The sequence below is a fragment of the Castor canadensis genome, chromosome 12, assembly GCF_047511655.1.
Source record: "Castor canadensis chromosome 12, mCasCan1.hap1v2, whole genome shotgun sequence".
In the NCBI taxonomy this organism is placed as follows: Eukaryota; Metazoa; Chordata; class Mammalia; order Rodentia; family Castoridae; genus Castor; species Castor canadensis.
Window position 1 is genome coordinate 46,575,733 of NC_133397.1, and position 17,521 is coordinate 46,593,253.

General features: G+C 36.2%; 1 protein-coding gene across 2 annotated transcripts in view; it reads left to right on the plus strand.

Annotated features, from left to right (window-relative positions):
• The window catches only part of Erlec1 (endoplasmic reticulum lectin 1), a 29,472-nt gene that overhangs the window by 7,510 nt on the left and 4,441 nt on the right, over positions 1-17,521 (plus strand). The window contains exons 2-11 of one of the 2 annotated variants that reach the window (XM_020168575.2): positions 224-328; positions 1,541-1,621; positions 2,282-2,359; positions 2,491-2,554; positions 5,776-5,810; positions 7,758-7,981; positions 8,074-8,203; positions 11,138-11,299; positions 12,781-12,840; positions 15,946-16,070. In XM_020168575.2, the coding sequence (XP_020024164.1) occupies positions 224-328; positions 1,541-1,621; positions 2,282-2,359; positions 2,491-2,554; positions 5,776-5,810; positions 7,758-7,981; positions 8,074-8,203; positions 11,138-11,299; positions 12,781-12,840; positions 15,946-16,070 (1,064 nt within the window). The remainder of the gene's footprint in view (positions 1-223; positions 329-1,540; positions 1,622-2,281; positions 2,360-2,490; positions 2,555-5,775; positions 5,811-7,757; positions 7,982-8,073; positions 8,204-11,137; positions 11,300-12,780; positions 12,841-15,945; positions 16,071-17,521) is intronic. The other variant, XM_020168576.2, reaches the window with a different exon arrangement.

A 17,521-nucleotide genomic window follows, 5' to 3' on the forward strand; every position in this document is an offset into this window, starting at 1 on the left:
ATCTGGGGCTGGGTTAGCCTGGACCACAGAGGAAGACCCTATCTCAAAAAAAGAAAGAAAATATCTTTTAAGTCCTCTGTTGAAACAACTTAGCTTGAGGAACCTTCATTTTAGCTAGGACTGAACTTATTCAATATAACGTAATTTAACCGGGGAAAGTAATTATTAGTAAGTTGTTTAATTTAACTGGAGAAAGTAATACATGTTTTTATTCTGTTTCTAGCCCACAACTGGAGTTTTATATAAAGAAGATAATTATGTCATCATGACAACAGCACATAAAGAAAAATATAAATGCATACTTCCCCTTGTGACAAGTGGGGATGAGGTATGTTTTTATAAATACGTTGATAATCCCTGTCATCAAAGATACTTATTTAAAACATTGCAGCCACATACTTTAAAATTGTAACAAGAGTCTCAGCAACTCTTTTAGCATACAAAATACTGCTTCTGTTACCCTGAATTTGGTTTTGCAATTCCTTTTGGAAAAAGATAGCAACCAATTATTAATGTTTTGAATAAAACTCTTAACTCCATGATTGTTTTCCTTTATAGACATGAGGGTTTTGTAAAACAGCAGAATTTTTCAATGTATATGTGACATGTTTATAAAGAATTTATAGATTTATAGTTTATAATGAATTTATAGATACCTTATGCTTTCTCACTCCCTTAGTTCATGCCCTTTTCTTTCTCCTAAAAGGCCCTAACTGCCTTTTATCCATCCTTCAAGGCAATGACTTGTTTCAAGATGAAACAGGAGAGGCAGCATGGTAAAATGGAAAGGACAGGTGATTGAGATGTAGGCTACCATTAGTTGTAGAACTGTGGGCAAGTTTGAATCTCAGTTCCTACACTCAACACATTCATCAAGCCAGTTCATATTCTCATGATCTGTAAAACAGAAACACTAAACTCAGTGCTTGCTTAAGCTTTTTTTCCAATTTGAAATCTGTCTAATAAGACAGCTATTTAATTTGTTCTTAAGACACAAATGCATACATGTAACCATACATACATATATATGGCATTCGACTCTGAGATGTAAAAATATGTAGGAAATTTAAAAGTACTTTTCCAGGGCTGGTGGACTGACTCCAGCAGTAAGAGCGCCTGCCTAGCAAGGTTGAGGTTTTGAGTTCAAGTTCTAGTACTACCAAAAAAAGAAAAATACCTTTTCAGTGTAGTGTATAAATCAACCATTCTAAGACTTTCATAACTAAAATTTGTTTTTGTATAGACATTTAAAAATTCTGAAATAGGTTGATAAGAATTGTTCAGAAAACTGATAATTAAAAACTTTAAAAGAAAGAAAGAAAGAATGGACACCATGGAAGATTATTCTGTGGTTCCATATTTTACATTTCAACTCATTTGAAAGAAGTGTCATACCATAGGATCTTGTTAAAGGTTTTGATGTTTTTTCAGCTCTTATGTCCAAGCATCGTGATACAATACCCGTGAGTTAATCCCAAACAGTAGAGATGGGTGAAGTTCTAAAAAAAATTGTATGTATTAAACTCCAGTTCCTTTTTAGGAAGAAGAAAAGGATTATAAAGGCCCAAATCCAAGAGAGCTTTTGGAACCACTATTTAAACAAAGCAGTTGTTCCTACAGAGTATGTATTTTATGTTCATTTGATAACAGCAAAATAAATTTCCAGCACCCACTAGAACCTTAAAATTACTTCTGCATTTCTTCTCACTTTATATGTTGTATCAAATTTTAAGTTAGATGCAAATCTAAGTTATTGCTTAATAGTATTTTGTTCATTTAAATTCTTGTATAGTATATGCAAAAGACACTCAAAAATAGCAATATCATATAATTTACCAAGCGACTCTGAATGTCTTTCAGTTCAAAAGAAAGTTTCCTTGCATTATAGAATTTTAATTAAAAATGTCAATTGTTATTTTTTAAGCTGTGTAGAAAATTATCGTTAAGCTAGATAGTTATTACAGACCCCAGTCTATTCTAGCCCTGTTTCCTTCACAAAATTCTCACATGACTAATCAACAAAAACAATGAATAGACTTCAGAAGTTTCACCTTTTTGTGAAGAATAAGTATCATTTAATGAAAGATCACTATAAATTTTGGGGAAATCTATTCAAAATAGCAAGGCTGGTAGAGTGGCTCGCGTGGTAGTATGCCTGCCTAGCAAGCAGGAGGCCCTGAGTTCAAACCCCAGTACCACCCAAAAAACCCACGAAATACCAAAAAGTCATGTACTTGAATTATATGGCTTTTGCATATTTAAATATGTTTATCTTTCTTAGATTGAATCTTACTGGACTTATGAAGTATGTCATGGAAAACACATTCGACAGTACCATGAAGAGAAAGAAACTGGTCAGGTATGTTTTTCTTAAAAATATAAAGTGTAGAACCTTATAAAATGAGATATTTCATAATGAAATTGGTAGTTTTAATGTTGTAACCTTGAAAATGTATTTACAAAGTGCTTAACTGTATTTTTTTTATATAGAAAGTAAATATTCATGAGTACTACCTTGGGAATATGTTGGCTAAGAACCTCCTGTCTGAAAAAGGTTAGTCTCTACAAAGTGCTTTGATACTAATGTTGGAATTTGTTTTAACATTTATGTTCAAATTGAAATTTAAGAAATTTTCTTGGAGAATGTGAATTTTTTTTTTTTTTTTTTTTTTTTTTTTTTTTTTGTTTCTTTAGGACTTTTATTTTATTTTATTTTTTTTTTCATTTTTCTTTTATTATTCATATGTGCATACAAGGCTTGGTTTATTTCTCCCCCCTGCCCCCACCCTCTCCCTTACCACCCACTCCACCCCCTCCCACTCCCCCCCTCACTACCCAGCAGAAACTATTTTGCCCTTATCTCTAATTTTGTTGTAGAGAGAGTATAAGCAATAATAGGAAGGAACAAGGGGTTTTGCTGGTTGAGATAAAGATAGCTATACAGGGCATTGACTCACAGAGAATGTGAATTTTAAAACACTAAAATAAGTTTCTGAACTTTCCTTTAGAAAATATTTTTTAAAGAAGCCTTTGTGTTCATTATTTCCTGCTTTGGAATATGTTACGCTTTTTTTCTACTTATTAATGAAGTTTTATAAATCTGTTAGAATATATACGTTAGTGTTATATTTATATAGTGTTCGTCTTTTGCTTGATTTAAGCAGAAATTTTATATATGGAAATAGATGTATCCTTCCAATGGTGAAAAATGTGTGTTAACCTATACATTACCCAAACTGGTCAATTAATTTAAGATTCAACATTTCACTAAGATATTTCCAAAGAAATAGTTTTTATTTGTGAAATAGGATATTTCCTAGGTAAAGATGTAAAGATTAGGCTAGCAGAGTGACTCAAGGAGTAAGAGCACCTGTCTAGAAGCATTAGGCCCTGAGTTCAAACCCTAGTGCCACTATAAAAAAAATAAATAATAAGATGTAAAGATTAAATGTGACTGCCTTTTAACACATTGTTTCAAGAATAGTAACTTTAAAATTAGTAAGACAAGGCTGTGGGTATAGCTCAGTGATAAAACACTTGCCTAGCATACATGAAATCTTGGGTTCAATACCCAACACTGCTCCCTACTACAAAAAAAGTACAAAGACAAAAATCATATGCATGTTTTGAATCTTCTTTAGAAAGAAGTTTAAGGTCGGGTACCAGTGTCATGCCTGTAATTCTAGCTACTTAGGAGACAGATTAAGAAGATCACAGTTCAAAGCCATCCTGGGCAAATGGTTCACAAGACCCATTCCTTTTTTTTTTTTTTTTTTTTTTTATTCATATGTGCATACAATGCTTGGGTCATTTCTCCCCCCTGCCCCCACACCCTCCCTTACCACCCACTCTGCCTCCTCCCTCTCCCCCCAACCCCCTCAATACCCAGCAGAAACTATTTTGCCCTTATTTCTAATTTTGTTGTAGAGAGAGTATAAGCAATAATAGGAAGGAACAAGGGTTTTTGCTGGTTGAGATAAGGATAGCTATACAGGGAGTTGACTCTCATTAATTTCCTGTGTGTGTGTGTTACCTTCTAGGTTAATTCTTTTTGATCTAACCTTTTCTCTAGTTCCTGGTCCCCTTTTCCTATTGGCCTCAGTTGCTTTTAAGGTATCTGCTTTAGTTTCTCTGCGTTAAGGGCAACAAATGCTAGCTAATTTTTTAGGTGTCATACCTATCCTCACCCCTCCCTTGTGTGCTCTCGCTTTTATCATGTGCTCAAAGTCCAGTCCCATTGTTGTGTTTGCCCTTGATCTAATGTCCACATATGAGGGAGAACATAAGATTTTTGGTCTTTTGGGCCAGGCTAACCTCACTCAGAATGATGTTCTCCAATTCCATCCATTTACCAGCAAATGATAACATTTCGTTCTTCTTCATGGCTGCATAAAATTCCATTGTGTATAGATACCACATTTTCTTAATCCATTCGTCAGTGGTGGGGCATCTTGGCTGTTTCCATAACTTGGCTATTGTGAATAGTGCTGCAATAAACATGGGTGTGCAGGTGCCTCTGGAGTAACCTGTGTCACAGTCTTTTGGGTATATCCCCAAGAGTGGTATTGCTGGATCAAATGGTAGATCGATGTCAGCTTTTTAAGTAGCCTCCAAATATTTTTCCAGAGTGGTTGTACTAGTTTACATTCCCAGCAACAGTGTAAGAGGGTTCCTTTTTCCCCGCATCCTCGCCAACACCTGTTGTTGGTGGTGTTGCTAATGATGGCTATTCTAACGGGTGAGGTGGAATCTTAGCATGGTTTTAATTTGCATTTCCTTTATTGCTAGAGATGGTGAGCATTTTTTCATGAGTTTTCTGGCCATTTGAATTTCTTCTTTTGAGAAAGTTCTGTTTAGTTCACTTGCCCATTTCTTTATTGGTTCATTAGTTTTGGGAGAATTTAGTTTTTTAAGTTCCCTATATATTCTGGTTATCAGTCCTTTGTCTGATGTATAGCTGGCAAATATTTTCTCCCACTCTGTGGGTGTTCTCTTCAGTTTAGAGACCATTTCTTTTGATGAACAGAAGCTTTTTAGTTTTATGAAGTCCCATTTATCTATGCTGTCTCTTAGTTGCTGTGCTGCTGGGGTTTCATTGAGAAAGTTCTTACCTATACCTACTAACTCCAGAGTATTTCCTACTCTTTCTATATCAACTTTAGAGTTTGTGGTCTGATATTAAGATCCTTGATCCATTTTGAGTTAATCTTGGTATAGGGTGATATACATGGATCTAGTTTCAGTTTTTTGCAGACTGCTAACCAGTTTTCCCAGCAGTTTTTGTTGAAGAGGCTGCTATTTCTCCATCGTATATTTTTAGCTCCTTTGTCAAAGACAAGTTGGTTATAGTTGTGTGGCTTCATATCTGGGTCCTCTGTTCTGTTCCACTGGTCTTCATGTCTGTTTTTGTGCCAGTACCATGCTGTTTTATTGTTATTGCTTTGTAATATAGTTTGAAGTCAGGTATTGTGATACCTCCTGCATTGTTCTTTTGACTGAGTATTGCCTTGGCTATTCATGGTTTTCTGTGTTTCCATATGAATTTCACGGTAGATTTTTCAATCTCTTTAATGAATTGAGACCCATTCTTGAAAAAACTCAACACAAAAAAAGGCTGGTTGGAGTGGCTCAAGGTGTAGGCCCTGAGTTCAAGCCCCAGCACCACAAAAAAACAGTTTAAGGTTACAAAGATAGTTGAAAACTTAGCCGTGTGTATCTTGTATATGTCACTGATCATTCTTTACACACTTACCTTTCTTTTATGTTACTCTACAGAACGAGAAGCAGAAGAAAAGGAAAAATCAAATGAGGTATGTGACAGACGTTAATTTTTTCACTATTACATCATTAGTAAGGCATTAAATTATAGGACTGGGTCAAAGAAAATTTACAGTATATTTGGTTTTTCTGTGAAAAGTTACATTGTGATTCTTCTATTTACTTTTAAAATCATAATAAATCTATTAATTATGCATCTATTCTGTAATAATCATTATGTCACTTCAGTACTTAGTGGTTCTCTCTGTTTAGTATTGGAAACAATTGTAGTAAGAGCTTTTGCATTTTTTTTCTCATTTGCTACCCTCTCCTATAGTAAAACAGATAAACTGTATTAGTAAATAACAAGCTACCAGACTACAAACATCTTAAAAGTCAGAACTACCTTTTTATCTCATTGTCCCACAGTGCAAAGCATAGGGCCATACATAATATAGGCACTTCATAAGTATTTATTAAATAATAGCAAAAAAAAAAAAAAAAAAAGGATTGCTTAAAAAGAATGATTCTCAAGATACCTAACCACAATTTGTAAATACTCATACAGTTCAGAGTGTGCTTTTTGAATCCTAAGAATTTCCATAGAGTTTGAATAACTTATTGATAGAGGGTATTTCTACAAAGGGCTTAATAACGTAGTGATACTTTTATTAGAAGTAAGAAATGAAATGGAAATGACCTTGAAAATTACTTAGGAGGGATGCTTATAGCATAACAGGGAGATTTTGGAGCAATTAATAAGCTAAGTACAGACACATATAGAATTGCTATTTTCAAAGATTTTAATTTTGTGAACTACCTTTGAGATAAAATACTTGCTTACTATGACTCTGAGAATAGCAAGATGGCAGGAAATCAAAATGAGACTAGCGGTATGGTTCAAGTGGTAGAGCACAAGGCAAGGCCCTGGATTCAAAAAAGAGAGAGAGAGAAAAGGAGAAGGGAAAGGGAAGGAAACTAACATTGAATGAGCCCCAGTGTATATGCAGTTATTTCCAGGTTAATGTTTAATTCTCCCAACAATCTTTGAGTATTTATTATTCTATTTTTATAAATAACAAATACTGAAATTTAATCACTCATAAAGCTAGTAAATCCAAAGCTTGGAACCCAGGATTTTCTTATTTCAAACAATAGTATAGAAATATACAAGGAAATCTCAAAATATTTTTCCCAGGAACCACTTACTTATTGCCAAGTTTTGGACATGACACTGACAGGGTACAAAAGTGATACAAGATGAAATGCCTGCTTCCAAACAGCTTGCCCAGAGGTGTTAACAATATCTTTTTAAAGCTCATACATCAGATTTGTGTTTGTGTTTACATAGAGAAAATCATAGCAGCTAACTCCCTAATAATAATCCTTGTCTCTTCAGGTATATCCCTTATTCCCCCATTTCATGAAAATTTCTTAATTCTCCATTTGCTAGACTTGAACTGATTGATGTAGAAGTTTTATACTGAAAAGTATGTGCTGTTAATAACAGAAGAGTAACCAGTTTGATAGATGTACCAGTACTATATTTAGATTCCTGTTTAGAACATACTGTTTTATTATCTTGCCCTACTTTTTGATAAATCAGCCTTCAGACTTGTTGAATTTAAACTAAACAGCCATGCACTGAGAGTTTAATGAAGAAAGCCCAAAGCAGCCCAGTATAGTAAGTTCTCTTCCTTTTGAACTATTGAAGAATAATTCATATTAATCAAGATCTCATAGCCCTCTTATACAAATGACTTAACATCTTAATTTTAACATCAAATTATAATTTTCTTTTCTGATATGTTAACACTAGTTCAAAATACAAGTTTGGTCTAGGAATCAAAACATTCAGAGTGGACTTTACTACAGAAATGTTGCTTTTCTGTTTATAAATAAAATGTAGTTTTCTTCCTTCCAGAATAATAAATTATTCCCCCATCCCCAATACCACCTCATTTTCTAATGAAAAGTCTGTCTTATACTTTTTTTTTAAGATTCCCACTAAAAATATCGAAGGTCAGATGACACCCTACTATCCTGTGGGAATGGGAAATGGTACACCTTGTAGTTTGAAACAGAACCGGCCCAGATCAAGTACTGTGATGTACATATGTCATCCTGAATCTAAGCATGAAATTCTTTCAGTAGCTGAAGTTACAACTTGTGAATATGAAGTTGTCATTTTGACACCACTCTTGTGCAATCATCCTAAATATAGGTAGGATGTGCATTTAATATTTTAAACATACAATGCACACATGCTTCTATGTGTTATATGCTTAGCTTTAATGCTTTGTTCTTGATGAATAGGTTCAGAGCATCTCCTGTGAATGACATATTTTGCCAATCACTGCCAGGATCTCCATTTAAACCCCTCACACTGAGACAGTTGGAACAACAGGAAGAAATACTACGAGTGCCTTTTAGAAGAAATAAAGAGGTATGAGAATTATCTAGGGGTACTTTCTCACTTTTCATGTTTCAGATTTCAGAAAATACAGCAATTTTTTAAAGACTTCTATAGTACATGGGCTGGAGGAGTGGCCCAAGTGGTAAAGTGCCTACCTAGCAAGGGTGAGGACCTGAGTTGAAACTCCAGTACTGTGGAAAAAAAAATAAAAATAGTGCAGTAGTAGCAATTTATTTCATTGACTAAAAATTTTAAGTTCTAATTCTTCTCATAATTTCAGTTCTTTTTCTTATACTTTTTGGAAACTACTTTTAGAATTCTCTTATAGTCATAATTTCATATTTTTAAGTTTAACATCCTATTCATGATAGTTAATCTGAGTTTTAAGTAGTCCCAGCTAAGCCTCTCTACCTCCTAACACTTTATTCCTCAGTTCCTTGCTGCTTTTTAACCACTTCTATATGCTGCTTCCCCCATTTATGCACTGTCTTCCTTGCTGTCTGCCTGTTGGACATAGCCATATACCTTTTCAGTCATCTCACACTCACCATTTTTTCTACTTCACACTAACCCTTTTCTTACCTTCCCCAATGCTTTTAAAGCACTATGTTTTGGCCAATTGACCAAGTCAGAAACTTAAGTCATTTTTCTTACCTGTCTCTTCATTTGCTATCAGTGTTATCTTCTAAATGCTTTTCAAATCTGTCCCATCAATAGTTCAGGACCTCATTATTTCCTAGGGCCAGAAACTGACATAAATCCCCTTACTAATCCTTCCCGAACAGCTGATAAAATGTGGTTTCTAAAATGAGCATTTGATTATTTAATCCTTTGGTGGAGAACATGATCATTGCTTATGGAATCCAGGCCCTTTGTGATCTGGCTTCATTCTTATCTTCCATTACCACTCCCTTTATTTCAGCTGTTTTGAACAACTTAGAGCTTCCTAAAAGGACCATGTTCTTTCTGGCTTCCTTACCTTTGAATATATGCTTTTCTTCTTCTTCTTCTATTGCCTTGCCCCCTCTTCCTTTTCACCTCATAACTTGTGTTTATGCTAGAAGACGTAATTCCAGTGTCACATATTTTGGAAATGAGCCAGGATTTCCAAACAGGATTAGAGAGAAGTGTTTCACTTCTGTGGTCTTGTGTTTTATTCAGTTCTTTACTATGGCACTTACATGGGGTGGAGGGGAACTGGTTGCTTTATGTATGGTTATTACATTAAACTGGAGGGCAGAAGAAATGATGCTTTCTTTACTTTGGGGTTTCCAGCTGCTTACATAATGCCTGGCATGCTGTGGTACTGAATGGTTAATTAACTAATACTTAGCTGCAAGGCATATTTCTTCCCTTCCTCTTACATACTTCTTGCAAAAGTATTGCCAGACTCATTGGATGCTTTGACCAACGTGGTCAATCTCTAAGAGGAAAAAGTGATCTTAACATTAATTCCACAGTTTGATTTGGAGTGCTGTATTAAAAGATTTGAACTGGAATTCTCTTCTGGTATTCTCTTTAGTAGTGATCTAAGTACTGACAGGTATTTAAAAGTTAGTTTAGAACCAGGCATGTGTGGCTCATACCTATAATCCTAGCTACTTGGGAGGCTGAGAGTGGGAAGACCACCACCATTCAAGGCCAGCCTGGGCAAGTAGTTCACAAGACCCTATCTCCAAAGTAACCAGACCAAAATGAATTGGAGGTGAGTTCAAACCCCAGTCCCACTCAAAAAATAATAATAATAATAAAGGTTAGTCAAAATGCTTCACAGACCAGGTGTGATAGTGCTGGCCTGTAATTCTAGAAGGCTGACACAGAAGGATCACAAATTGGAGAACAGCCTGGGCTACATAGTATGAACTTGTCTCAAAAAGACAAATAAAAAAATCACAGCATACCTTTGCTTAATATCCATAAGTTAATGTCTAAATCTCTTAGCTGTTGTTTCCCACCATATACTGCCAGCTTATCTCTTTAGTTTTATATATTAAAGTCCCACATCTTTGCTCCTACATCTTCCTCAAGTCCCCATGTGTGTGTGTGTATATATATATATGCATATATATATATATATATATATATACACATATATGTGTGTGTGTATATATATATGTATGTATGTATACACACACACACATACACAAATACAAAGCATATACACAAATTACTGTCATGTTTCAAAATTGATCAGGGGTTCTCTATTTGTCAAGTCTTCATATTTCAATACTTGGTCTAAGTTGGCTAGAACCACCTCTTTCTTTGTGAGTCTTTTGTTCCCTGTACCAATTACCTGAATCTCCTCTATGAAATTTCAGGTTCCTTCCTCCAAGGCAGCAACAAGGTTCTACTACATGTTAATAATTATAACTAATACTCATATTCATTCCTGCTCACTCCTCTTTATCCTACTTGTTATCCTTTCTTTATCCTTCATTAAGCTAAATGTAGGGAAAGAAAGCATAACAAGTATCAAAGTACTTAATAAGAGTAATAAGACAAAGTATATTATGGATAGTCTTGAGGCATGGCTCAAGTGATAAGAGCATCTGCCTAGGAAGTACGAGGTCCTAAGATCAAACTCCAGTACCACAAAAAATTATACACACGTACATACATACACATATGATGGAAATTGTCCCTGGGTGTTCAGACTGGTCATCATACCCGTAGGTGAAACTAGCACTTATTTAGCACTTTCTCTATACGGTAAGTATCACAAAGTCCATTTCATTAGAACACAAAAAATTAAGTGGAAAGTTTATTTTCCAAATTTTCTTTTTTTTTTTTTTTTTTTTTTGGCAGCCCGGGGCTTTGAACTCAGGGCCTCATGCTTGCTAGGCATGTGCTTTTTATCATCCACCAGCCCTTGTTTCTGAATTTTCTACAGCTTAAAACTAACAGCTTAAGCCGTAACTGAAAAAAATGGCATAAATGCTCATGAACATGTCTGCTTAATTTTAGGAAGATTTGCAATCAAGTAAAGAAGAGAGATTTCCAGCAATACACAAACCTATTGCGATTGGCTCTCAGCCAGTTGTAACTGTTGGAACAACCCACATATCCAAGCTGACAGATGACCAACTCATAAAAGAGTTCCTTAGTGGTTCGTACTGCTTTCATGGGGTGAGAAGTGAACTTTCAGTTTAAAAATTTATCTTAAAACTTTTGCTTGGCAGTTATTTAATCAGTGGGCATTGGCAGCACTAAAAGAAGGGTTCTGTCGACAGTGAAAGATAGGATCCTGCCATTCTAATGGACATTTTCTCTCTGAAATCTCATACCTCCACATCTCTATCATTCATAGCCATTATATTCTCTACTCCTAAGGTAAAATTTGACCTTTCATGTGGCAGTTATGTTTGATTCTGCTTGATTGCTATAGTGGGCATCAAGGATGGTATTTCCTACATTTTGGTATGTAGTAATTGCAATTCAAACTAGAGCCGGACTCTGGTGGCTCACGCCTATAATCCTAGCTACTCAGGAGGCAGATATCAGGAGGATCGTGGTTGGAAGCCAGCCAGGCAAATAGTTCATGATACTCTGTCTCAAAAAAACCCATCATAAAAAAAGGGCCGGCAGCATGGCTCAAGGTGTAGGCCCTGGAGTTGAGTTCAAACCCCAATACCATCAAAAAAAAAAATTCAAAGTAGAATTAACATCTGCAAAGGTAAAATTTTGCCCCAACCATTAACACTACTAGGAAATACACTTACAAGTGTAATTTTTGTCCAATTTTTTGTTTACTTCACCAAGACAATGCAGCAGTTAATTCTTTATATTTGTCTTTTTATTATTTCCCAGTGATTTTTAATTTTCAACCATGCTATTATTATTGTAAGTTATAAGTCAGGTGCTGATGGCTCACATCTGTAATCCTCCTTACTTGGGAGGCTAAGATCAGAAGAATTGCAGCTTGAGGCAAGCCTGGGTAAAAAAATTTGCTGTCTCAACCAATATTTGGATATAGTGGTTCATACTGTCATCCCAAGCTACTTGGGAAGCTGAGATTGGGAGGATTGGATGGCAAAAAAGTTTGTGAGACTCCCATCTCACCAGAAAAAAGCTGTGCATGTTGGGGAATGCCTATCATCCCAGCGATGATGAGAAGCCTAAAATAGAAGAATTGCTGTCCAGGCCAGCCTAGGCAAAAGCAAGACCCTATCTCCCAACAGCAGAAAGGGCCAGAGGCATGGCTCAGGCCACAGAAAGCTTGCCTCAAAAGCATGAAGTCCTAAATTCAAACCCTACTACCCCACACAAAAATAAAAAGTTATAAAAGTCACATACAGTTTTTTTTGTTTGTTTGTTTGTTTGCAGTACTGGGGTTTGAATTCAGGGCCTACACCTGGAGCCACTCCACCAGCCCTTTTTTCTGAAGGGTTTTTTCGAGATAGGATCTTGTGAACTGTTTGCCCAGGCTGGCTTTGAACTGTGATCCTTCTGGTCTCTGCCTCCTGAATAGCTACCATTCTGTAATTATAGCATGAACCACTGGCACCTAGCTAAAAGTCACATATGTTTTCAACACTGTCATGTGACAGTGTTAAATTAGCTCCCAGTCCCCCTTTCTCTGTACATTTTACATGTTTTCTTTCCTTTAGGGTGTTGGTTGGTGGAAATATGAATTCTGCTATGGCAAACATGTACATCAATACCATGAGGTATAAAATATCATTTATGTATCATTCTGTCACTAGATGGATTAAAGGTTGTTTGGTTGGTTACTGTCCTGGGGCTCAAAGCCAAGACTTCGTGCATGCTAGGAAAGTGCCCTCACTGCTCTACCTCTCAAGTTCTGGATTAAAGTTTTAAAATCCTTTGTAGAGTAAAGGAAGGGGATTAATAATACTTTTAATTATGAAAGATTTTTAGTATGGACATACCAAATTGTCTCCAAACTTTAGAAACTAGAAAAATCTGATATTAACTAAATCAGTCATCTTGAAGTAACATTGCTTGTTAACCACTCAGATTCTTGTATTACTATAAGCTTGGTAGAATAATAGGCTGTTGTAGATATTCCTCTTTACCTTTAATTAAGAAGTTATTTTTAGCCAGGCTTGGTGGCTCATGCCTGTATTCCCAGCTACTCAAAGAGGTAGAGATCAAGAGGATCTTGGTTTGAGGCCAGCCCCAGGAAAAAGTTAGGGAGTCTCCATGTCATTAAGCCAGGTGTGGTAGCATTTCCCTATGATCTTAATCGCAGCTACATAGAAGACCATAGGCAGGAAGATCCCCATCTGAGGCAAGTCCCCAGCAAAAAAACAGGAGACAATACCTGAAAAATAATTAAAACAAAAAGGAGTTGGAGCCAAGTGTTGATGGCTTATGCCTATAAATCCTAGCTACTCTAGAGGCAAAGCTCAAGTGGATCACACTTCAAGGTCAACCCGAGCAAATAGTTCAAGAACCATCACACAAAAATGCTGTTCAGTGTCTTAAGTGGTAGAGGGCCTGCCTAACAGGCCCTCGTGTCTCAGAGGGTTTTGCTGTGTAGCCTAGGCTGGCTTCAAACTTGTACATCTCCTGCCTCAGGCTCCCAAGTGCTGGGATTACCAACATGCCCCACCACATTCAGCATGACGTACTTTTGCTAGTGTATTCGTATGACACATTTTCAGTAGTGTCCTTGCTAGGTCAAAGTATATGCACACTGAAAAATTGCCTTACAGAGGGTTGAATCAGTTAACAAACCCATTAAGATGACTGTTTTCTCATACATTTAAACTAGGTTTTACCAATTTGTCCAGGTCATATAACTTAGACTTTCTAAGGGACTCTTCTGGGTACTTTGGTAGATATAAAATAATAGTAACTAACAAATACAGTGCTCACTGTATGCCAGGGACTAAGTACTTTTTTTTTTAACTCATTTAATCCTCATCACAACCTTAAGAGGAAGGTATTGTTACTCCAAAATGAGGAAATGTTTACCTAAAACACATAGGTGGTAAATGGTAAAACTAAAATGCAAACCCACACAGTCTTGCTGTTCCTATCCAGCCTCCTTTTTTTTTTTCTTTTTTTCTTTTTTTTCCAGTACTGGGGTTTGAACTCAGGGCCTCACCTTGAGCCACTCCACCAGCCCTTTATTGTAATGGGTTTTTTCATGATAGGGTCTCATGAACAGTTTGCCCAGACTGGTTTCAATCCTCCTGATCTCTGCCTGCTGAGTAACTAGGAGTACAGGTGTGAGCCAGCTGTGCCACTGTATTTTGCTAGTCTAATCCCTGTCTAGAAATTTAGTCTAGTTGCTGAAAAAAATGTGTAATAGTTGTGTCTTTCATTAAGCCATAAGTTCTACTAGGGCAGTAGTTCTGCCTGGTTCATTTGCACCACAGGAGTTTTCAGTTCTAATGAGAAGTGTATTATTTCCTAGCCTTGTTGTCTGGCATAAAATATGAAGGAAGGCAAGACGTAGGAAGAAGAAGGAAGGAGTCAAAAGGAAAGAAGTCCACTTAAAGAAAATACATAGTATTTCTTAAAAGTAATAAAAGAAGAATTGGGAAAGGAACAGGTATTTGTTTCTTTGCTTTGAGACAGGACCTTATGATGTAGCCCAGTCTGGCCTCAAACTCACCATTTCCTGCCTCAGCCTCCCTGAGTGCTAGCATTACAGGCATGTGCCCCAATGTCCAATTTGAACAGATAATTTTGATGCAGAAATAAGCATAGACTCAAATGAGTAGTAAAGACCAGTATAACTTGAAAGAGTACATTTAAAAGAGTAAAAGTAGGGTAAGACTTTGTGTTGCTATAACAGAATGTCTCAGACTGGATTGTTTATAAAAAAAAAAAAAATTATTTCTCACAGTTCCAGAGACTAACAAGTCCAATATCAAGGTCTTGCAAGGTCCTTCTTGCTACATCTTGGAAAGCAAGAGGATCAGAGAGGGAAGAAATTGAACTAAAAGCCTCAAGGACTGGAGGTGTGGCCCAAGCAATAGAGAACTTGTTTTGCAAGTGCAAAGCCATAAGTTCAAACACCAGTTCCATCCTAAAAAAAAAAAAAAAAAAGCCCAAAACCAAACTCAAAGCTGCAACCCTTTTATAATTGGCATTCATAATGTTACAGCCCTCATGACCCAAGTACCTTTCATTAGATCTTGCCTCCCAGTACTATCGTATTGGGGATTAAGGTTCTAGAGCATGCTTTCTGGGAGACACATTTAACCCACAGCCAACACAGAGCCAGAAATTTAATTATCAGTAGAAGGGCTGGTGGAATGGCTCAAAGGATAAAGCGCCTGCCTAGCAAGCCTGAGGCATTGAGTTAAAACTCCAGTATTGCCTGCCAAAAGAAAAAAAATTAAAAGAATCAGATTAGTAGGGCTGGGGAGGAGTTCATAGTGGGAAACTTGCCTAGCATACATAAGGCCCTACCCACACACACACTAAGAACAGACACAGTACTATGTGGTTATATAATCTAGATATGAGAGATTAAAGTTTTGATTATGGGCTGAGGTGCTGGTAGTGAAAATACAGAGAAAGAAAATGAAGCAAAAATAAAAATAAAAAAATCTCCAGGAGAGAATAGATACAACTGATAGATATAAGAGAGGAAAAATATTTGAATCAGAAATAACTACATGTAGAGCTAGCCTCCTTAGGAATTAGATTATTCAGAGAAACAAAGAATAAAGAAGATAAATTTCTACTCACTGAGTTTGACTTACATCATTCCCTCTAATGGTAGACATTACATAAAAGTCTGTTTGATGATATCAGGAATGCATTATCACAAATATTTTTTCATGTATTAGGACAAGGATAGTGGGAAAACCTCTGTGGTTGTGGGAACATGGAACCAAGAAGAGCATATTGAATGGGCTAAGAAGAATACTGCTAGAGCTTACCATCTTCAAGACGATGGTACCCAGACAGTCAGGTAAAGACTAACATTTGCTTTTGAAAGTGATTAGTAGAATTTCTGAAACTCACAATATATAAAAATTGAAACATGTAAGTAAAATTCTAGGTAAGTGTTATTTCAGGGGATATGTTTTAGATTACTTTTCTTTTGAGGGAAAGCAACACAGTGTTAAGAGCACGCAGTTCCTAGAGTCCCGCTTTCTGGATTCAAATTTTGGCTGGCTCTTCACTTACTACTTTAGACAAATTACATGATCTATTTTTGTTGTTGTTTTATTGGCTTTTTTGTTTTGTTTTGGTCGTACTGGTTTGAACTCAGGACTTCGTGCTTACTAGGCAAGCACTCTACCACTTGAGCCATACCTCCATCCCCATAATTTTTTTTTTTTAAGCCTCAGTTTTCTTTTCTGATGTTACTTGCTTTATAGGACTATTGTGACATTTAAGTGAGGTAATTCATAGAGAGGACAGTGCCTTGCAGTAGCATGTAATAAACTTAATGATAGTGGCATGTTAATCAGAGTGGCTGTGGTGCCAGTGTCTGGCTCAATTCTTTCTTGCTTTGGGTTTTTTTCCTTTATTTTGTTAAGCTTTTTTTTGGTGGTACCTTGGGGTTTGAACTCAGGGCCTCATGCTTGCTAAGCAGGCACGCTACCATTTGAGCCACTCCACCAGCCCCTTGGTTTTCTTTTTTATGCAGTGTTGGGGATTGGACCAGGGTCTTACCCATACTAGGCAAATGCTCTGCTATGGAGCTACATCTCGAGCCCCAACAGTAGCTCAATTCAGAGAACTGAGAATTATGGAACTAAGACTCTTATAAAGCATGTATAATTTTTACCTTTGTAAGTTATTAAATTCTATTTAATATACTGCAGCATTTCTCTTTGCTGCTTAGCTTTTTTGAGGTAATGGTTGAAAATAGCTGAATGGTGGCTTGTTGTAAAACTACTTCACATCTCTTTTGGACATGTGGATATATTTTGTTATAAGTAAATTAATGTCATTTCCCAAGAATAACTGAGCTTTGGCTTTGCTTGTAGTATCTTTCCCAGCGAATTTTAAATTATTCATTCTTGTTCTTCTCAGGTGTTACTTTTGTCTATCATAGAACAGATGGTATTGAGAGGTTATTTTCAGAACTCTGACTTTTCAGGCTAACCAAAGTCAGAGTTTGCAAAATTAGGATGTAGACATTAACTGTCCTAATATACTAAACAGACTGCCTTGTGCTTATATATGTTTCATGTAAAAATAGATTATAGTATCATGTACAACAAATATTGAAGACTAGGAGGATGCAACCAGCAAAATGAAGTGTTTCTTTGGATACTGCTCATTGGCCCAGGCTTGCCTTTTGTACCAGCTGTCATACAGTATTTTAATAGGATTAATTTGATGGAGAATAGAAAGAATTATTCCACAAAAAAAAATACTGGTCTGGCAAATGGATCAGTTTAAAACAAC